This window comes from Lissotriton helveticus, chromosome 3_2 (genome assembly GCF_964261635.1).
Source record: "Lissotriton helveticus chromosome 3_2, aLisHel1.1, whole genome shotgun sequence".
Lineage (NCBI taxonomy): Eukaryota > Metazoa > Chordata > Amphibia > Caudata > Salamandridae > Lissotriton > Lissotriton helveticus.
Window position 1 is genome coordinate 27989049 of NC_136062.1, and position 22512 is coordinate 28011560.

Below are 22512 nucleotides of genomic sequence, written 5' to 3' on the forward strand. Positions count from 1 at the left end.
ACTTCTCGTTGTTCAGAGTGAGTCCCAGATTCTGAAACAAATTGGTACAAGCTTGAACAGCCTCCAGCGCAGCCTCCCTGGACGGAGCTTTCAGTAACCAGTCGTCCAGGTAGGGGAAGACCTGGAAATGGTTCCTTCGCAGGAAAGCTGCTACTGGCGCCAGCACCTTTGTGAAAATTCTTGGGGCTGAACGGAGTCCAAAGGGTAAGACCCTGAACTGAAAATGGCTCTTGGCTACTGTGAATCGCAGAAACCTTCTGTGTGCTGGGTGAATCGGAACGTGGAAATACGCATCCTCGAGATCGAGCGTGGCCATGAAATCCCCCGGGCTGATAAGCTTCCAGATGTCCTGGAGAGAGACCATCCGGAAGGACAGGGAGATGAGATAGGTGTTTAGCTCCCTGAGGTCTAAAATGGGGTGCCACTTCTCTAGCGTCTTCTTTACCAGGAAGAACCTGGAATAAAATCCTTGCCCCCTTTGGTTTGAGGGGACCGGCTCTATCGCTCCTTTCCGGAGCATCTGTTGGACCTCGAGCCGCAGGAGACGCTGGTGTTTCGATGGAATGGCTGTCGGGGGCTTGGCTGGAGGGACTTGCGTGAATTCCAAGGTATGCCCTTTCCGAATGTTGTTGAGCACCCAACGGTCCGATGTTATCCTGGACCAGTTGTGAAGGTATTTGGTGACCCTGCCTCCAACTGATGATTTCGTGAAGGAGGATCCAGTAGGAAGAGCCAGGAGGCCGCTATTGGCGTTTGGACGAATCTCGTCCTCGTCCAGCTTGTTTTCCCTTATTGTAAGGCCTGGAGTAGTTGGTAGACTGGCCTTGCCGCTGTTGATAAGGCTGACAGTATTGCTGGGAACCTGAGACTGTGGTGGAATAGCGCTGTTGTTGTTGATAGGATCCTCTGTAGTTACCACCTCTACCTCTGGATCCTTTAAAAGGAGACTGTCTGTATTGAAGGGTCCCCAAGGACCTGGCAGTCTCCGTGTCCTTTTTTATTTCTTGAAGGGTGTCGTCAATGAGTTTGCCGAATAATGCTTCACCATCAAAGGGAAGATCCAGGACCTTGTTTTGGATTTCAGGCCAAAACCAAGTAGCTTTCAGCCATCCTTGGCGGCGGAGGACTGCCGCCCCAGCCAATGAACGGAACACCGTCGTCGCAATATCCATTGCACAGTCAATGATTTCCATCAACGTTGCTTCTCCCTCCTGCAAGATCTTCTTTGCCTCAGCCGTAGACTCCGGAGGCAGCTGGTCAAGGTATGGGGCCACATCACACCAAAGCTGGCGGTCGTACCTACCCATGATCGCTAGGGCATTAGCCGCTCGCACCAGCAAACTTGCCATCGACGAGAATCTCTTCCCCACATTATACAACCTCCGCCTTTCATTGTCCGGAGGAGTTGTTAAGGGAGCAGAGGGGTTACGGGATTTCCTCTACGCAGCCTGCGAGATCACAGAGTCTGGTCTTGGATGACCCGTTAAGGCTGCCGGACCATCATCGGGTGCCTTGTATTTTTTATCCAGACGCGGTAGCACAGGGACCACCGTCGCCGGGTTCTTCATGGCCTTTAGGCCCTCCTTCCACAAATGATCCACAATAGGAATGGACCTAGTCGATTTCCTAAAAGGTTCCTTGAAATCATATTAAAAATAATCCGTGGTAACCTTAGGCATGGCTAATTTGAATCTTGCAGCGGCTCTTTCCATCAGCTGATGGAAGCCCCCAATATCCGCTGGCGGGGAATCCTCCGGATCTGGGACTGGTGATGCTGGATCCGCAATGATATATTCGTCATATTCAGTATTGGGAATAGAGTCATGATCCCACTGCTGGTCCTCATCCGAGGAATCATCATGGACCTCTTGTAACCCGGAGGAATCTTGATGGAAGTTGAGGCAGAGGGGAAACTGGAGCTGGAATATAAGGCGTCACCAATGAGGCTGAAATCCCTGCAGCAGTTGCAGGCGTTGACGTAACCGGAATAGGCCTACTCGCCTTAGATTTATAGTCCTGCAGCATCTTATGCAGATCTTGGAGAAAAGAAGATGGCACTGTAACCATTTCCTGCTCAGAATGATGTTGCGACTGGGCTGACTGATGATGGCCAACATTCTCGTGTCCGTATTCGCCCTCAGATTCAGTGTCCTGGCATTTGACTAGAAGTTGGGAGGGACTATTGGCATAGCTGTACGAGTCCTGGTCATCCTCCTCTGACTCCCCTTCTTGAAGAAGCATGGTTGGCAGTAGGGGAGAGACACTCCTCGGAGAAGTCATCTCCGGCGTGATCCGTGCCACAGAAATGGTAATTCTCTTTTCAGAGGACAATATCGTCGACGGTTCTGTCGTCGACGGTTGTATACGCGTCGACGAGATCGGGGTCGTCGAAGTCATCGACGAGGAAACGGTCGACACGCCAGCCGTTGTCATTGTCAATGTCGTCAGGCGTCGACGAGACCGTCGTCCTCGCTGTTATTGTCGACGATGGTGCGAGATTGAAACTGTCGTCATCGGCACCTTCGTCGTCGACACCTTCGTCGTCGGCACCTTCGTCGTCGGCACCTTCGTTGTCGTCGGCGTCTTTGTCGACGTCGTCTTCATCGTCGGCGTCTCCGTCGACGGTGAAGAAACCGCCGTCGACGGTACCTTCGATTTTTTCGTCGACGGGACTTCCGCCGTCGACGTCTTCGTCGTCGAGGACTTGGAACTCCTCTCAGAAGACTGGGATGAAGGTTTTTTGAAGGCTGTGACAGTCTACTCACCTTTAGAAGGCGTAGCTGGTCCTACCCTCTCCTTTACACCTCGGTGAGGAGATTTGCTGGGACCTGGGCTCTCAGACTCACTGGGGGTCTTTTTGGAGGCCTTGGAAGATCTTTCCATAGAAGGAGATTGGGAACCCCTACCCCTCTTCACTGACCTTCTCGAAGAAGACATCGATGCTGCATCCTCACTGTCACTAGAGACAGTATCCTTCCTGGTTTTCAGCTTATGGAGCCATGTCAAGAGTCTACCCTCACGGTCTTGGCCGAAAAGGTGCGACAGATCTTACAGTCCGCAGCCTGGTGGTCAGGATAGAGGCAATAAATGCAGTCTTTGTGCCTATCCTCCACAAAAAGCCTTTTCTTGCCACAGGTGGAACATGGTTTGAAAAGGGCTTTTTTCTTCTCCATTTCTGACATCCTGGAAGGCAGCCAACAATCCTGCAGTGAAGCTGAAGATTTTGAAGGAAAAATCCTGAAATAAATCCTTTGAAGAGTACAAGTTGAGCAGAGCTCAAAGGAGAGTCCCTAAGCACAACGTGCGGTAGAAAATCGGAGGCTCTGAGGTTCCTTCAGGAAGGTTCTAAGGGGTGAGGCACTTCTGATTGGCTGAGGCCTAAGTTTGGTCTCTTTTACACAAAGAGGGTGATATGCTACAAAAGGGAATGAGGCCTAGGCCTTTTTCCTTGGTCTTTTGTACCTACAGCTATGGTATTTTTGTTACCGAGACTCCCATTCCGACGACGGGGAAGGATACAAAGCATGGGTATCTATGAAAGTTCCAATACTGGGGTAAAGCTGTATTTCAGTTTTCATCGAAGTAGTTAGAAATAGTATTGGACAGGGTCGTGCGGAAGGGAGCGTCCTCGAGCAGGTGTGGGTGCAATCTCCAGGTGGGCACTGGGGTAGGTACCATACCTCAGCGAAGTGTAAGTTCTAAGGGCCTATGATCGGAAAAGGTTCTAGCCAGGTACATAGATTCATGAGCCTTCGTGATAATGGATCTGGAGCACAGGAACCTATCTATTCTAGTATGAAGGCTATGCACCGGAGAATGAAAGGAGTATTCCTTGTGATTTGGGTGAAGGCATCGGAAAGTGTCTACCCATTTGACCAAGTAGTGAATTGCTCAGCCAGTTTGCTAGCAGCGGAAACCTGAAGTGGAGGGTGTGATATATTTAGTCCCGTGTCCAATACTGCATTCCAATCCCCTCCAAACACCCAGGGGATCCCATCCCAGTCCGCCAAAACCGTACCCAGCTTATTCAAAAACAATCTTGGTCAAAGTTAGGAGCATAAATGCGCCCTAGGACCATCAGGGAGCCGTCAAGAGTGCCCTTCACTAGTATATATCGTCCTTGGTCATCCACCCGGCGCTCAAGTTCAACAAATGGGACCCCATGACGCACCCAGATAGTCGCCCCTATAGCGAAAGCAGAATAATCAGTAGAATAAACATGTCCCCTCCATTTTTTTTGCATCTTTTGTGTTTCAGAATCCGTGAAATGGGATTCCTGAAGAAACGCTGTGGGAAGTTGGCCTGATATATGATGCTCACCAGTTCTAGTGATCACCTTGTATCAGTCCAAACAACCCTTATGGTGATTGGTTGTAAGTCAACCTTATAGACCATCCATCCTAATGGTAGCATGGACAAAGCAGTCTTAGGCTAAACTCTTTTGGCATGTGAAGCCAGCTGTTTTACCACAATATAACCCCTTGAATACCAGATGAAAGGACACCACACAGGTTGTTATGAAAATAAACAATATATTTATTAACAAACAAACACCTCTGAACTCTTCATGAGATCAGAGGGCTAAGCACATGACAATCTCTTAGGAAAAATACGATAAGTTGCACAAAATTACAATGGTGCTCTAGGGGCACGGCAAGCCATATACTAAGTAAATGGTATAAGGAAATCGATAGAAGGAATGGAGCTGTCCAGAGGCTGTAGGAACACTGGGACTACACTACCCTAACTTTAGGTAAGTAATAGGAGGCCCACGGGACGCGGGTGCAGAGTGTGAACTCACACGCGGGATGCGTAACAACGTCTATGTACAGTACAGTTCAAGAAAAAGGTGAGTACGGACAATCCGGACTAGTTAGGACTAAAACGACTGTGAATCTAGACACTAGGAGAGTCAAGCTACCCCTTGCAGGGGCTTCTCGGGGCTTCTCAATCCCCAAAGCACTTGGTCGAGTTTACCTCAGAAGTCGTGCTGGAAGCGAAGTGCAGTTTCTCCAAGATGGCCGGTCCCACGTGTCTCATCGCACCCACGGATCTCAGCTGTGCTGCAGATGTGAGTTGAGGTCAGAGAGGTCTGGGAATCCGGGTCTCGTCGGGCTCTGAAGTTTGGATCCTCGAGGGAAGACGACAAAGTGAAGCCGCTGGACGCTTGATGGTGCCTGCAGTTGCAGGGTGGACACTCCTTGCCCACAAGGGAGATTTCTTTAGTCTTCTGTTGTAGAAAGTCGAAGTCCAGAGTTTCTTCTTGTAGAGCTTCAGTTCAAGATTAATCTAATTTGGAATGGGACCAGCTCCTACCTTTATCCTGCTAAAGGGGGCTGGACTACGACTAGTTCCCTCCTATGGGTGGGACCAGGAAGGGGGGTGGTTACACCCCCTATCCTTTGTCCGGTTACGCGCCAGAGCTGGGGCAGGGATGCCCCAGCAACTGGTTTGAACCGGTGTATGCACAGGACACCTTGTGTGCCCCAGGCATGTCTCATTCCTTTCAGGCCTCCCTACCTCAATACACAAAATCCTGTCTGGGGTGGTGCTAGCACCTCCCAAGGCAGGAAACCCTTTGTCCAAGCCTCCCTCGCTGGAAGGACTCCCAGCAGCAGGAGGTCAGACTTGTATCTGTGGTGGCAGCATCCATTTTGTGATGCTGAGGCTCGAGCTTAACTTTAACCGGGGTTACAGTTACATACATGTCTTATCCCTCTAGAAGGGTGGAATGCTACCCCCGTCTCCAGAACTGGTGAGGGGGTAGTATTCCAAAGCGTATGACACCTTACACGACATGTTTTGATAATGATATACCAAAGTTAGCAATAACCGCGAGGATTATATTGCACTTAAGAGTATATGGTATAGCGTTATCATGGAACAGCTATAAGGACTTGGTTCCGCAAGCTGCAGACAGGCTCAGCTAATGCCAGAGCACCATCTCACATAATTCCAAGCACTCTGCCTTCAGGATTGATAAGACCTGCCATAGGAGTGACTGATAGGAGTATATGTGTCCATTTTGGGGTTAGATATAGGTATACTATATCTATAGCAAAGGGTGATTACACCACCTTGCCCCAGCTCTCTTAGCAGTTGTGTCAGTTTGGATGGCCAGCCAGGGGTGGCATAATACATGCTGCAGCCCCTGGTAGGCCCTGGGTACACCTATGCCCTGGGTACCTAAGGTACACTGTACAGGGACTGATAAGGTGACCCAGTATCCAATTAGATATGTACCTAAGGAACATGGAGTCCATTTTAACAGAGAGAGCAGGAAGCCTGGGGTCCTGAATAGCAGGATCCCAGGCCAACTACGTAAAAAAACAGCAAAACACTAGGCAAAAAGTTGGGGGTAACGATAGTCAGATATCCACCTTCCTACAAACTCAATACGTGTTTGACGTTTAAGAAGAAATGCATGAATTCGGTGCCATTTCTGAATTGCTCCCAGTCCACGCACGTTCCATGTGAGTAGGCTGTATGGCCGTATTGCATTAGCAGTCCCTGCCATGTTCCCTTGTGTAACGAGTTGTTTCCATCCGAGCCAAGTAACCAAGCAGATCTGACCAGGACCCCCATTTCCCCAGAACTGGAACAAAACCTGGCACACCGCCTAAACTGCGCTGGGCCCAAGAATGGTGTATCAGAAATACAAAACAAATAAGGGTGCATACGCTAAGAGGGAGGTGACTAGTCGTACGCCTGACCATAGTACTCTAAGGGTCTGCAACCCGACGGCTCAACGGTACCCCAGCCCGGGGGGGGGTAAAGATGTAGTTGTGGTGAGAGCGGTAGCATGAACACATTCCTATATTGAACCATGAGTGTGTCACGATTCGCTCCCTGTGTTCTCGTGTCCACCACCAGGGGGCTGAACTGTGGGACTCTCCAGTGTTCTAATATGCTTCCTGGCACTCCCCTGCATGCATATCTTGACTTGCAGCCATTTGGACACTATTTGGGAATTGACATCCATTCCCAATCCATGCCGGGTTTTGTGAAAGCCATCCTGCTTATACTTGAAGCCAGCCTACCCATGCCTGAAACTCCATTACCCAGAATTCCCTGCTCACTTCTTTGTCTCCACCCCTGCAGGCCAAGGATGGGTGGAGGAATTCCGCTCACCTGTGGCTGGCTGCTGCTAGCCTGCTCACACCTGATGCATGTGATTACTGTGAGCTCTTTTAAGCCTCAGCTCCCTTCAGGCCAAGGTTGGTCATTGTAGCTGTTTACCGGTGAGACCGATCCTTCTTTCCAGTGCTCCCTGAGCTTTTGCTATCCTTGTTTCCAGAGTTCCTGTGCTGCAGCAGTTTCCCTTGTCCCTGAAACAGCACTGCCTGCAGTGCTACCTTGATTCTTGAGGTTTAGCTCAATTTTAGTTCCTGCTCCTGAGTCCCAGCATTTCTAGTTTCCTGAGCTGCAGCTCTTTCCTGTTTCCTTGAACCAGTACTGCTTGCAGTGCTACCTTGTTTCCTGAGTTCCTGAGCTATAGTTATTCTTTGTTCCTGGGCTTAGCTATTTCTTGTTCCTGATTTGCACTGCTTGCAGTGCTCTCTTGACTCCTTGTTTCCTGAGCTGTAGCTATGTCCTGTTTCCTTGAACCAGTATTGCCTGCAGTGCTGCCTTGACTCCTGCCCCTTAGCTCTCTTCTTGTTCCTGCCCCAGCACTGCCTTCTATGCTACTTTGTTTTCTTGATTACTTAACCTGCACTATTCTAGTATACCCTTGTAGCCTCCCCTTCTGTATATCCGTTTCCAGTCCCTGCCTTGCTTCCCCTTTCCTTGGTTCCAGTTCTAGTTTGCTGCCTTTCTATTCTGCTGTCTTACTTCTGTTACCTTGTATGTTTGTTACCTGCTTTTTGCCAAGTGTGTCCTGTCATTTCCTTCCTTTCCTGTTAAGCACTCCTCCTTGCTAGCTCCTTGTCTATTGTGCTTGTGTTTAGTTCTACCCCTTTGTTGTTACTGCCTTGCGCGTTCCTGTTTGATCACCAGGATCCGTGGGCACAGCTGACTACCTAGGTGGTTTCTTGTTTACTGCGAGTATTGTCTTTGAGTTACATGTATAACATCACCATAGGTATAAGCTCCACAGACCCTGCCTTTGTATCCATATCCTACATGTGGGTATTTGCAGTCAGTATCTGTAACAGCAATTGTGGGTAAGAAACTTACTGAGCTTCAGTCTGCCCGTGTGGAGCTCCTGAGTGCTTTACCCCACCCCCCCTTTATTGTTAATGTTGTTTCATATATATGTCTTGCACATTCATCCTGGGTGTAGTTATTCTGAATGCTAAATTGCCTTGTGAGTGCGCTTCCTTTCTGAATCTTACCCATCTTGTTCACTTGTAGAGGCTTCCCCTTTGGATCCCTTTTTCTCCTCTGACTCCCTGTATGATCCTGGGCAGTGCTGTACTCCCCTTCCTGTGTAAGTTTACTACCCAGTTCCTAGTCCTTGCCCAAGTCCCTGACTGTGTTCCCCAGATAGTCCCGGACAGAGTGTCAAGGAGCCCTCCGACCACTAGCTCAAATCCTCAGCTCACCTGAGTATGTCGGATATACAATCTTGGCGTGTAATCATGGAATCAAGCCCCACTATACATTACAAGTGAGTGGGCCATTTTACATCATAAGCAACACATCAAAAGGATACAATAGTCTCCCCAATAGTAGACATAACATCAGAAATAGTGGAAATGATCACAACAATGGCCCCAAGCGACTGTGGCTCAATCTCCACATTCAGCTATCTATCAAGTCGTCTGCTGCTCTGGGCGTGATGGTGGGGAACAAGATTGCACTATGTTCGGAGTCTGAGTGGAGAGTACAGTCCTCCGAGTCGGTAGAGATTTTGTGCAAGTCCTCACGGAAAGCACTCCCTCCTGATCTCGCCTCTGCTGCTCTAGCGATGGGTCAGCACCCCCACCGCCCCGGTTGGAGTTCTGGGACCGGCGAGAGGTACGCTTCGGGAGTCCGTCCGAACCCTGCTTGGAAACATTCTGAAGACTAGCCTGGCTAGAGCCTATGCACATCACCTCCAGCCATTCTTCAACATCTGCTGGGCTTTCGAAGAAGTGAGTTTTCTTGTCATGTATAATCTTCAAACGTGCAGGATACAGGAGTGCATACTTGAGTTGTGCAGTTTGCAGTTTTTTCTTCACCACTTGATATGAGGATCTTTGTCTTTGTACCAACAATGTGTAATAAGGATATAAGGATACGCTGTGGTTCTCGTAATGGATGAGCGCCTTTTACCTAGCTTTCTGTAACAGAGTGTCCCGATCTCTATAGTTAAGGATTTTCAAGATCAATGGGCGGGGCGGCATCCCAGGTTTAGGCTGTCCCGTCGGGATTCTGTGCGCCCGTTCCACACAGAAGTATGGGGAGAGTCCTTCAGATGCCACGTGGTCTCTGAACCATTGCTCCATGAAGTCCGCGCTCTGTTCCCTTGGCAGAGTTCCGGCAGACCGATAACACAAATATTATTGCGCCGATTTCTTCCCTCTGCATCTTCCACCCGGTCCATAAGCGTGGTAACCTGTTGTCAAAGCTGTTGTAACGTGGAGGAGTGTTCCGCTACTCTGGGGGTAAGATCTGTTAAAGTTTGACCATGTTCCTTAACCGTGTCCGTCAGCTTGCCATGGTCCGCCCTCAGCAATGTTAATCCGGTAGTGAGAGCGCCCATTTGGAGCTCCATCACTGCCCTGGAGTTCCGAATCTCTTTGAGGATGAGGTCCAGTTTGTCCAGCGTTTGCTCCTCCTCATGTCCGGTCGAGGTAGCCCCAGGTGAGGAGCGCCTACTCGTGGTGCCTGTCATGGTAAGGGAAGAGTCAGAGCCGCTCTGCCTCTCCTGTGTCTTTGCCCAAGGTCTGCCCATATCGCAACGCCGCTCTCAGTCTCACCGCAGGGCAACCCCAGTGTTTAGCTCGGAAAAAAGCAGGATCAGCGTCCAAAATGATGGCGTGACCCAAGGCTGTCGTTCTGCAGTGCCCCTCGGAGATGCCTTGGTAAGGAGGACCACAGGGTGGACCAATCCGTACTCCTGTGTGGGGGTCAGGTAATATTAGTGGCCCAGTTTTTGTGTACCGTAGGGCAAAGAGTTTGCCACCTAGGGCCTTAGGGCCGCAATCAACAGTGTGGTCCAGTCGGGATCACACCTGTAGAGATGGTCCCCCCATGCCACCCTCAGGCGAGGCAGGCGTCAAGAGAAGAGTGCAATGTACGGGAGGTGTGGAGGGGGCCCGAGGGATCCCCATCACTCACCGCCCCCGCTCCACAGGGCCTCTCGTGTGCAGCACGTCCCTCCGGTACTGTCTGCTCCCAGGCCCGACAGGCCCCGCCAGTCACCACCAAATTTCCAGCGTAGTCCCCGATAGGCCAGCGGGCCGCCGAGCGTCCAGGAGGCGTGGGTTAGGCCACAGGTAGGCCCAGGCACAGTCCCCTCCCCAGCCAAACGGGCATACAGGCTGCAAGTCGCCTTGATCCTTAGCCTGCTCTCCCCAGCAAAGCTCACAGCGTGACCATGCTCGTATCACTTCCTCAGCCGCAATCCGGTGGGATCCACAGGAAATCGGAGCCAGGGCAGGCCTCTAGTTGCAGTGTCGGTCTGCGCGGTGTACCTCCCGCTGCAGCGGTCCACAGCAAGCTCCCGCGGCGCCACTCCTGCGATCGCGTACCGCGATCAAACAGTCCGCCGCCCAGCCGAGCAGCACAGTCCGCCGGACGACACAGCTGCGGCCCACAGCCTAGTCCACACATCCCTGAAGGTGAGTCTGCAGCAGAAGCTCCACAGCAGGGGAGGCCCCCGATCCCGGCTCGTGCAAATCGGCTATCCGCAGGCAAGTCTCCGCCCCCACCAAAGATCCCGGCCTCAACCAGCAAGGATCGTCGCGCAGTCCCCGCTCTGTTCTGGCGCCCCAGAGCTGATACAAGTGTCGGTCCAGCCACCTCGCATTTGCAGGGGTTCCAGCACTAGTTCATCCACTCTCCCTTGAAGGTCGCCGCCATAGGGACAGGGTTTACAGGGTGATTTTCCCCCCGGGAGGGTCCGGAGCTCTATCGGGCTATGACCACAATCTTGGCTGGCTAGCCACGCCCCCCCACTAGTCCACGATTATATATATATCAAGTTGAATCTTTATAAGTCTGTGCTGCTCTACAGCTTGTTATATGATCTTTAAGCTTCCCTTCCCTTCTCTCTGTCGCAATCCGTCGACACCACGGCCCTAAACTTTAGAAACTGCATGGAAGCTGTGGCAGGTTGGATGGCCTCGAACTTCCTCAGGTTAAACGGGGAAAAGACTGAGATCCTTGTCTTTGGTGGAAACAAGGAGGTTTGGTCAGCCGAATGGTGGCCACAGACACTGGGAACATGCCCCCAGCCTTCTCCCACCGCCCGTAATCTGGGAGTCATATTTGACACCTCACTTGCCTTTGACAAGCAAGTTAACAGAACGGTCTCAACCTGCTGCGGGGTCCTAAGGGTGTTAAGAAAGCTTACCCACTACCTCTCCCCTGACGCCCGGAAACTTGTTTCTGTTGCCCTTCTATCCTCGTGCCTGGACTACTGCAATGCCTTATATCTTGGCATGAGCCACAAACTAATCCATCGCCTGCAAATCGTCCAGAACGCTGCAGCGAGGTTTGCCGTCAATGCCCCCAGACGTTTTTCAGAAACCCTGATCAGGAAAAATCTTCACTGGCTCCCCGTGTATGCCAGGATAAAATTTAAAATCCTAACCATTACCTACCGGGCTCTTCATGGTGCTGGTGCTGAGGGCATCAGGTCCCTAGTGTCAACCTACACCCCTGGTAGGGCCTTGCGCTGTGCCAGCCAGAATTTGCCAACCGTCCCTCGAGTTGCTAAAGCGAGATGGGGAGGCAAGGCGTTTTCCTCCCTCGCCCCTAGACTTTGGAACGAGCTCCCCTTGGAACTCAGGAACCAAGAATCTCTTGTCCTCTTCCGAAAGGGCCTTAAAACCTTGCTCTTCACTGAAGCCTACTCTTAGGCTCTTATACTCCCTATATAAGTACCTGGCTATTTTCCATCATCTGCGCCTTGACGCCTTCGGGCAAAGTTGCGCACTACAAATCTCCATTCAAATCAAATCAAATCTTGTAAAGGCGGACTGACAGATGATAACATAATACTGTGAAATAGACTATCAATCAGAAATGGACTGTTTGCGTAGAGAAACTAATTCTTAAAGTGGGTAACAAATAACTGGGAACTCTAATGTCTTTAGTCTTATTCTGGTAAAGATAAGGTTTCTAATGTCTAAGTATTTAAGGATTCTAATGTCTAAGTATTTAAGAACATTTCCGTAAGTGACAATGGATTTTTTAAGGACATCAGTAAAGTCAAAGAACTTAAAATGCCACTTTGGGAAGTTGAGAGGGGGGGGGGGGGGGGGAGTCCTTATAGTTGCTTGATCAAGAGGGAACACTGTGTAAGGTTTCTGCGCAGAGAAAGTTTGAATCTTACTAACCTGACCACAAAGTGCTGTCAACTAGAAAAGTTGCACTGCACTTAAGATGCTGTAAAAGAGCTTTAGAAACAGGTCCTAAAGGAGGTGAAATCACTTACGAAAGAATCTGAAGCTCAGAGATTCTTTGCATACAAATTTATTATATTCCTCGTTTATACAATACTAATCTGAGTAAAACGTTCTGAAAAGAAGAAAAACAGAACAACAGAAATCTACTATTAAAATGACATGTATAGTCAAATAGTCATTGAGAATCCCATCTTCAATTTTGGTTGTTTATCAGGAAGTGGGCTGTCATTTGGGAATGGAAATATTCATATACAACATTTAAGGAAAAAAAATGCACCTACTGTATTGTATAGTTCCTCTAGCCGCGCAATTGTAAGAAACTTATGCATGCTGACTCCATTCTCAATAAGTAGTTTCACAAAGGCAACTCTATCCATAACAAGAGCATCTAACATTGCCTGCTCCAGAGATCCAACCTATGAAAAAATGAAATAAATGTCAATAACTAGCATATAACTGCAGATAAAAATCCCTAAAAAGTGAATTACTTACTTGTAGTCCAAGTTTTGCACTGAAGGAACCTTCACTGATGTAAAAAACACCAGACTAACCCACACTTGTGCGGGATCCACACACATGTAGGTAAAGCACAGTGAATGGACAAAACTCGCATTGAAATGCAAATCAACGAAGTGCAGCCTACTTGGAGCTGGATTTACCAAGTTCATTTTTTCCTCTTTTTAAAAAAAAATAAGCCCCAAATTGAAAAAAGTACTTAAAAGAACAATGCATTACAAATAACTATTACACGTAGGATATCCACAGAAACTAAAGGCCTTTCTTATTTTTTTATGTAAAGGGTAGATTATCAAAACAACTTGTAGCTAGAGCCATCCCTCTTCCCAAATTGGAAAAGATGCTAAAACAATGTAGCAAGACCGCGCCTAATTCTTTGTCCTTAAAAAACCATCATCAGCTCTCCATACATTTTAGTTGCAACCCAACAGCCAGGCGATATACCTTCAAAGCACTCTTCATCGCCTATAGAGCCAGCCAAGTAAAAGGCATCTTATTTTTCCAAGCTAATTTCCTACAATATTCCTAGAACAGAAGGCAATGTTCAAGACCTACCCTGAAAGGTGTTGCTCATCAGGGATCACACTATGCCAGGTTGGCTTTTTCCCCCACACCCCAGCCCTTAATAAAACTGAAATGCAAAGTGCTCACTGTGAGTTCCAGCTGATCATTCAAGATATTTTAAGTGTTGCATGTCGCTCATGGGTTAAATATATCATATGCTGACTCTCGGCAAGTGTTGCGACAGAAAAGTCACCTGCAAAGTTGAGGACTTGCACTGCTGCCGAGTGCCCCATTCTAATGGATATCTGGATCCCTGGTACTGATTTTTGGTAAAGAGTGAACAAGGATCCTGCATGCCCATCATGACTAATGCTTTCTTGTTAGACCAGAAGGGGCGCACCAAGCGCTGCCCTCATAGCAGTAGAGGGCTACTGCCCTTACCTGGAGTTAAGTGACACAAGATTGGTGGTGACAGCATTCCTATTTTGTGTTTAGTAGTGATCAATAGTGTCAACAGGCCTTTTCACCTTTGTCATGGAGTTGTACCAATTGCCCCACTCATGTAAAGCTCTGCTGCAGTGTACTTAACTCACCCTTGGCCTACATGGTGATTAGGTGTAGCGCTGGACAACGTGTGATACTTGTGTGTGCATGCTGCAATATATGTGTGCCTTTGTGTGGTACATACCATGGAGGCTTGGGGTTTCCATTTTGGAGGCTCAGGGCATGAAAAGGCTAGTGAATGTGAGGACTGCAATCCCAATACAGGTGATGAGGATTGCGGATAGTCCTTAGGGTTGGGTGGAAACAAACACACACTAGAGGAACCTGGGTACAAATCAAAGGTCTCTTTGATTCCAAGAAGAGTTACTGGTCAGTGAGGTCTGAGCTCATTATGTAGAAGATATGGTGAGTTGGATAATGTTGGCACATAGGACCAGGGATTCTTGACAGAGGAGATGGTTTAGACCTTTGAACCTTTGTGTGGCATATTTCTGTGGAGGAGGACAGTCAGGTTTGATCCCGGTTACTCTCTTGGCCTGTCATGTGGGTCAATCAGAATTGCAGCCACTCTTGGTGTGGCAGGCTGTTCATTTGACAAAGGACAGGTCAGAGGAGAGAACTCTTTGAAGGAGTCTACACCCACAACTTGAATTTGAAGGACCAGACACTAAATCATATCTGTATCTAAATTTGGACTATAAAGGTGGGGGCCTGAGTTCCACACGTTTACAAGAACATAAACGGAGGCTATGCGGCAGTAATTGCACAACCAATATTTTCAATTATTAGGGATACACACTCAGATTCATGAAACTCATTTTCTGCGAATTCTAAATTGCGAGAAATACCGAGTCGCAATTTAGAAATCGCAGAATGGGATTCATGAAAATCTGAGATTAAAAAATGTGAATCGCAATCGGCCGCAAATGCCGATTGCGATTTTCCCTAAATCGCAGAAAAATCGCAAAATCAGTCATTTTCCATGTAGAAATTACGATCACGCTATTACCGAAATCGCAAATTGCGTTCTCGCTAATAGCGAGATCGCAAAAACGGGAAGTCGCATTTCGAGCACAGTGATGACATCACAACCAGGAAGCAGGCAGTTCCCTCCCTCATACTGCATACAGAGCCTGATTTGGAAGCAGCACTGGCCAGAGCTCCACTCCAGACCACCTCCAGCTTGAAATCAGGAGACACCCCACTGCAGAAATGTCACAGGAAGCAGCAGGGAGCAGTTCCACAGGGAGAAAGCGCAAAATTAAATTTTCGGAACAAGAGCTCGAATACCTCATTGAGGGAGTCAGTAAAGACCACAACCGACTCTTTGGGAAGGATTTAAGGAGGGTGCCAGAGGCGGACAAACGTCGCATTTGGTTGCGCATCGGCGCCAAAGTCAATTCTGTGGGAGTGACCCAGCGCTCCATTGACGACTTTAAGAAGAGGTGGTACGTCCTCAGAGGGCGTGCCAAGGAGAGGATTGCCGAGAGGCTGGGTGAGCGTGTCGCAACAGGAGGAGGAGAGCCCACAGTCTTACCCAACACCCCATTGGAGGACCGTGTTGAGGACACCTTGCAACCTTAGGCATGCTTGGGGGTAACCCGTCTGGACTCCTCCCGACCCGGCAAAGAATCCCAAGGTAAGTGCCATGCGACTGTGACCCTGTCCCCTAACAATGGCCATGTCCCCAGAGCTACCCATTAGAAACCCCAGTCATGCAGGCCATGCACTCCAGAAAAGCCCTATTGCATTGTGGGACATGTAGTCTGACCACAAATTACATTCAGCCCCATACAGCCAGACATGTCCTGTTTGAGTCAATCCAACAGCCAGTCAGGGAATGCCAGCCTGCATGCATGTAGCAATCTTCCATGTGCAAGATACATGTCATTAATCTACGTCCACTTTACATCACAGGTGGCGCAGAAGATCCCAGCACTGACAGTGAGGGGCTGCAAATTGATGAGAATCCTGAGGATTCTGAGGGAAACGTCCATCCATCCCCTCAAGCACGACCATCAGGACAAGCACCAGCACCAGCAGCATTAGCACCACCTGCAACCTCAGAGACAACAGGCGCACCACAACCGCCCACCGTGACACCCATGCCAGTGGCATTGGCAACACCAGCTGCAGCCAGGACAACAACACGACGCACAGACACTGTGACAACACAGTCCAGCGGACTGGTCAGGGAGCGGCGCCAAACTACACCACGCGCCGGCAGGAGGGGGGTGAATGTGCGTGTACCTGGTCTCTCAATAGAGCGCCGCATGCTGCGCATTCACCAAAAGCAGGCACAACATCTTGCAGCCATTCACCTGCAGCTGCACAAGACAGCGAGGAATGTGGGCCAACTGTCTGACAGGATGGAGAGAATGACCACTGCAGTGGAGGCAAACACAGAGGCCATGTTGACACAGCGGGACGTCAACCGGCACCGCCACCACCAGTTGCTGACACGCCTCTCGGCATACACGCGCTCTAACCATATCATCGGGAACGCCACATCACAACTGTCCCGAAGATCTTTGGCCATGCAGATCCAAATGGTCCAATGCTGCCAGGATGTCGCAAGGGCACTGGAGCAGGTCACCACTGCAGTGCAGGGTCTGCAGGCCACTGGCCACGGCCAGGCAGGTGGGGGGGGATGACGCTAGTGAGGGAAACTCTAGCCACAGCAGCCTTTCGTTGCCACTGGTGACAGTTCCCCGCCGCAGGACCAGGCCCACTGCTGCCTCACGGGCAAATGCAGAGGAAGAGGTGGAGAGGCGACTCGGAGCGTCGGGCCGGAGGTGCCATTGACAATTTGTACTCACCATGCAGGGCCATGCTGATGAGACAAGAATGCCCTAACAAAAAAATAAAAAGGAGATGTTTGACTCAATACACCTCTAATCTATCTGTTGTAAATAATGCAATATTATTGTGAATACAACAATAATATTTATTCAGAACCAGTACATCAGACTCATGTCATTATTTGTATTTTCATGCATGAGTGAAGTGTTGGGTGAGGGGAGTGGGTGCACTAGAAACAGTTATTTGTGATTTGGTTGCGGCATCTGTCCTTCAGCTGGATTTTCCCCGCGTGCATGACGCGCATGTGCAGGTGGGCGGTTGTCCCCTTCCGACTCACTGCCAGATATTGCAACAGGTATCCTGCGCTTGGTAGCAATGTTGTGGAGTATTGCACACACGGCCACGATGCGGCAGCAGTCCTCAGGCTCGTATTTGAGGGCCCCACCAGTGTTGTGCAGTATGCGGAAGCGGCTCTTCAAAAGCCCAAATGTCCTCTCAATGCAATTCCTAGTGCGGATGTGTGCAGCATTGTAACACCGTTGCTGTGGTGTTGCAGGGTTGAGGTAAGGGGTGAGGAGGTACTCACGGAGACCGTAGGCGCTGTCACCTGAATGAAAGGAGCACAGGGTGAGTGCCTGTTCTGCGCAGCTACATGATCACAGTGTACTATTTGGCGGCATGTGTACTTACCTAGTAGGTGTCCTTCACCAAAGTCTCCCCTGGCCACTCGTGTGTGAATGCCGCTGTGCCGGAATATGAAGAAGTCATGTGTGCTCCCCGGGTATTGTGCCACTATGTCCGTGATGTAAGTCTTAGCGTTGCACACCATCTGGATATTGAGGGAGTGGTAGGACTTGCGGTTGCAGTACATGTATTCCGTTTGTGCTGGTGGGCAGATGTGGATGTGGGTACAGTCAATGCATCCGATTACATGTGGGAATTTCGCAACGTTGTAGAAAAGTAGCTTGGTCTCATTCAAGTCCTGTTGGGTGGTCGGGAATGAGATGTAGCGGTGTAGCCGGGTCAGGATTGCCTCCAGGAAACTCCTTAGGCAGCGGGACATGGTGCTCTGGGATATCCCCCCTGCAACAGCGATTATCCCCTGGAAGCTTCCGGAGGCCAGTAGGTGCAGGCTGCACAAGACCTGGACATGGGTGGGCACGGCATTGGTCCTCCTTGTTGGGTGCTGCATCAGGGGGTCTAGGTCCCGGATCAGCTTGATGATCATTGCCCCATTCAGGCGGTACTTAGAGTAAATTTGCTCCGCAGTTTGGTTTATTTGTGGTCAGTAGATGGCCACTCCTTGTTTTGAAACCAGTGGGGCGATTACTTGGCAGCAGATCAAATGAACAGGACGATCCAGTTTGGGTTGTCCTCTCCAACAGCCAGTTCTGACAATTGCGACGTGGTAGCCTCCAATTCGATAGTCTGGCTTAAGAGCACAACCTGAATTGTGTAGTTTTGTGTTTGCACCGTATAGTTCCTCGTGCCCCTTGCGGGGAGCTAAAACCTGCTTGCTTGTAAGTATTTGTGCTTGCGAGTGGTCAGAGCTGTGTTTTTGTTGTGTCTTGGGACTCTACGCTTAGCAGTGTCCTGGATGAAGGGTAGGTGGGAGATGGGGTGTGCACGGCTTACATTTGCTGGTTACCATAGGTTGCTCTGCTGTTCCCATGTTAGGTTCATGGTGATTACTGAACACTTTCAAACCACCTCCTGTGCTGGACTCAGCAATTAGGATATCAAGTGTGTAATGTCCTTGTTGGACTTGGGCCTTCTGGCAGGTTCACTCCTGAACTTTTTGCCTTGAATTATAGTGATTTCTGGTCTTTGCGCACTTTGACACTGTGGCGCAGTGTAAAGTGCGTGCGCACTTTGAGTGCATGTGGTGAGATAGGCCTGCCCTCCCATAGGAATGCATGGGGAATGTATGTGTCCCTGGTAGTTCCTGATGCGTGGGGAGTGCAGGCTCGAGTTTGGTATGTGTGAACTCGTGGGAGTGAATGCGGCGCAACGATATGTGCGGCATGTATGTGTCTAGTGGGGAAGGGCCACTTCTAGACATGGCTGTGTGTGTGCAGTGAGGGTGCTGGAGCGTGATTGGCTGGAGCTGGCTGGCATGCCAGGCTCCAGGAAGTCTGGATGGGTCTGCCCGGTGGTGAGTGGGATATTAGCATGCTGATGGCTGGGGAGGAGTGTACCTGTGTCCTGAATGAGGCTGGGTTTTCCCCTGACAATGCTGGCTCCGCCCCCCTGTGGTTCGTCTAACGACTCTAGCCCTGCCAGTGAATAGAGAGGGTGGTTGAGCCCATCAACAGTGCTCACAGACCAGCTGCGACTGGTTCTGCCCCCATCCTGCACCTACAGACAAAGGAAAGGGTGTATAAAAATGGGGCTGTGTCCCCACAGAAGTTGTTCTCTTCCAGGATCCGGATAGGAGGGGGCTGCTGCTGGTGGGGCCCAGGAGGGACCGCCATGGGGGCTGTCTCCTGCCCTGTGCGCTGGCCCCTGGGCCCTGCATGCCCCTTCTGATGCCCAGGACCTTCTGCTATGCCTTTGTCCTTGCCCCAGGGCTGTGGCTGCCCTAAAGCGCCTGGGAGCGCTGGATTGCCTACTAAGCGCTTGGGAGCGCTTCCCTTCTGCTTCAGCGCGCTGAGAGCGCTTCGTTTGTGAAGCCGGTGCCCACCCGGCATTTGTTTGCACGCATTTTGCGTGAGGATCGGCGCGGGAGCCCACTCCGCTATTTTTCCGACTTCCGCGATCCACAGCCGGTGCCCACCCGGCATTGCCCAGAGATTGGGAGCTCATCCCCGTGATCCTTTCACTCGAGGGAGCCCACCCCTCGGTGAATTACCCCCCAACCTCTGCGTGTCTGAAAATGGGCCGCCGCGCTGCCCGCGGCGACCCGGAAGTGCTAGTGCCGTCGGCCAATCACTGTGCGGCCCCGAACCACGAACCGGAAGTCCCGCCCTGCAGCCACAGAGCGAGAAAGAGCCGGCGCCTGGTTTTCCCCCCTCCGGGGCACCCAAGAGCGAGGGAGAGCCCCGGGGATAGAGAGGGAGAAGTATGGAGAGAGAGAGCCCCCGAGGAGCGGGAGCTCTCGTGAAGACCCGCTAAGGAGGACCGCCCCCGCTGCAAAGAGCCGGTAAGTGAAGCCGGCCGGAGGGGGTGGTAGAGAGGCAGAGTCAGAGCGGCCCCGTCTGGCAGCGGGCCGCTCCAACGTTGTTGAGTGTCCCCTGCAGAGCCCCAGGGAAGGGGGCCCTATGTTGTTGGTGCCTTCAAGGCACAGTGCCCCCCTCCTCATGCACTGAGCGGCCCCGATGGCAGCGGGCCGCTCCCACATTTTGGGCATCAGTATTTAGGGCGAGGGCCCCGTGACTCCAACGATGGGGACATTGATTTCTTTCAGGAGCCTGAGGGCTCCCCCATCCTGCGCATTCTTGGTTTGTTCACAGCCTGTGAAGGGCTCCAACGTTTTGGGCGCAGTGTTCCTGAGGGGCTAGAGAGAGCCCCTGGCGATATTTGTTTCCAGCTGCCTAGCAATTAGTGGGCAGCTGCACCATTTAGGTATTTTGCTTCCTAGGGACATGTACTCTGGACTTTAGGAGTGAGGCGCACTCCTTCATCCCTGGCCTTTCCCCAGCTGCGCAGCACTTAGTGCCATCTGCAGCGTTTAGGCCCCCCTGTTCTGTCCCTCAGTTGCCCAGCAAGTAGTGGGCAGCTGCTACGTTTAGGTTCTGGCGCAAGTGGCGCAACCTGGACTTTGTGAGTTCTGCGCTAAAGGTGATTTATGCGCTAACTGAGGTTTAGATGCTGTTATGATCTATGTCCTATTGCTTTTGGTTGTTAGGAAATGTACAATGTGTAGTATGTTTTGCGCACCCTGTGTTCTGCACCTCTGAATGTGTTGTTGATGCATCATGTGCCTTGTTCCTTACACCACTGAACGTGTGTTGATGCGTCATGTGTTTCTCTTACACCTCTGAATGGGTAGATTATTCATCATGTGTTCTCCTGCGCTGCACCTCTGAATGTGTTGATAATGCATCATGTGTTTTCCTTCCTTACACCTCTGAATGAATGTTATGCATTGCATCATGTGTTATGTGCTTGCTAGTACAGGTGGTGCTAGTGAGGTCCTGGTTACCAGTAGTTACTGGTTGTGTGCTCTATTTTTATATTGTGCTACAGTGATTTTCTGTTATGGTCTAAGTGATATTCCAAGGGCTTGATACTGAGCTCGCCCCCTGACCAGAGTCCCAGGACCAGTGGACTCTATTGTGCCTTCCCTGACAAATTGCTGGGACTTGTCTGATCTCCCTGGGCCCCTGGGGCCTCGCTGAAGTGTGCCTCGCTCACTCCCCTCGGCAGCTCGTGCCCGGCCGCCCGTCCAAGCCTCGAGCCGCGCCGCTCTCCCCTGAGCCGCGCCGCTTCGCTGGGCCGCCCGCATCCTGCCTCCCCCTCCTCTTCTGAGCCGCACACATTGGTCGCCCCAGAGAAACGCTTGTAGCTAGCCAGTCGCCCGCTAAAGCCTACTAAGGAGATCACTCGCATTATCCTGCGCAACCAGGACGGGAGGTACTGTCCGATAGGCTCTATGTTCTAAAGTTCTAGGCCTACAAGTATTGTATTGTTACTTCTAAAAGTGCTGATTCCTGACAGTGGTCCAGGTGGCCCTGTCTTGTACATATCCCCTGTAAATTCTGCCCGTGCCTCTGGCACATTGTAAAGTGTGTGTTTTATCTAATGTGTTTTGGTGTAATACAAAGGCTATTTTTATATAACCTTGTGTGGAGTTTCCTTTGTGGTGGGTCCTGGGTGTTGTTGCTGGGGTGCGTGCGCAAATACTTAACTTACATCGCCTCCAAGTTTAGCCTTGCTGCTCGCGCCACGTTACCTAGAGGGTGAGCAGGGGTTATCTTGGCGTGTAACTCCCTTGCCCTGACTTGGGAGTGGTGGTCTGACTGACTTTGGCGAAAGCCCTGGCCAGCCAGGGATCCCATTTCCAACAGTCCTTAAGTGTGAGTTTGCAGCACTTAGTAACTGTTCAGTTCCCCATTGTCCTTCTGTTAAGTGCCCCTTTGTCCATCTGTTGAGTGCCCTTAGTCGTTCTGGGGCTTTCTTCCGTTAAGGCTGAGTGCGCCTGCGTCAGGGGGGTGTAGTATGCCCCGGCCATGCAGTACTGCACACCTGGGGAAGGAAGACTAGTGCGAGTGCTTATAAAAGAGTGGTGCAGTGTCAGTGGGCTGCCTTTTTACACTTGATTGGATCACATACCATGGTGATGGGAGAAGTGCTTTCAAAAAGTCCAACCTACCAGTGGATAGAGTACAATTCAACTTTAGACACACACAGACACAGTCCACACTGCACCCCTGGCCGTCCAGTGCCCAGCTCTTCCCACCTACTGCCCTGCCACGTTAGATCATCTGCTCATGCAGTTTGGTTGCCCATTGCTCTTCATGCTGGCCACAATGCCCATCTACCTTCTGTCCACCTAGTGCTGCTTTCTCTACCCTTGCCTCACTGGCCACCCCTCGCATGCTCTGCCTGCTGCCCAGCTCTGCCCTCGCTGGGTCACCTAACTGCACCTACCCCTAGGGCTCAAACTGCCTGCACTTCTCTTCTC

General features: G+C 50.7%; 1 protein-coding gene and 1 long non-coding RNA gene across 2 annotated transcripts in view; one reads left to right on the forward strand and one right to left on the reverse strand.

Annotated features, from left to right (window-relative positions):
- Positions 1 to 22512, reverse strand: part of LOC144826435 (transient receptor potential cation channel subfamily M member 7-like) — a 2236140-nt gene that overhangs the window by 1617051 nt on the left and 596577 nt on the right. The window contains exon 12 of the mRNA XM_078684762.1: positions 12842 to 12976. Within this exon, the coding sequence (XP_078540888.1) occupies positions 12842 to 12976 (135 nt within the window). The remainder of the gene's footprint in view (positions 1 to 12841; positions 12977 to 22512) is intronic.
- LOC144826437 (uncharacterized) overlaps positions 1 to 22512 on the forward strand; it is an 871719-nt gene that overhangs the window by 766863 nt on the left and 82344 nt on the right. The window lies entirely within an intron of this gene.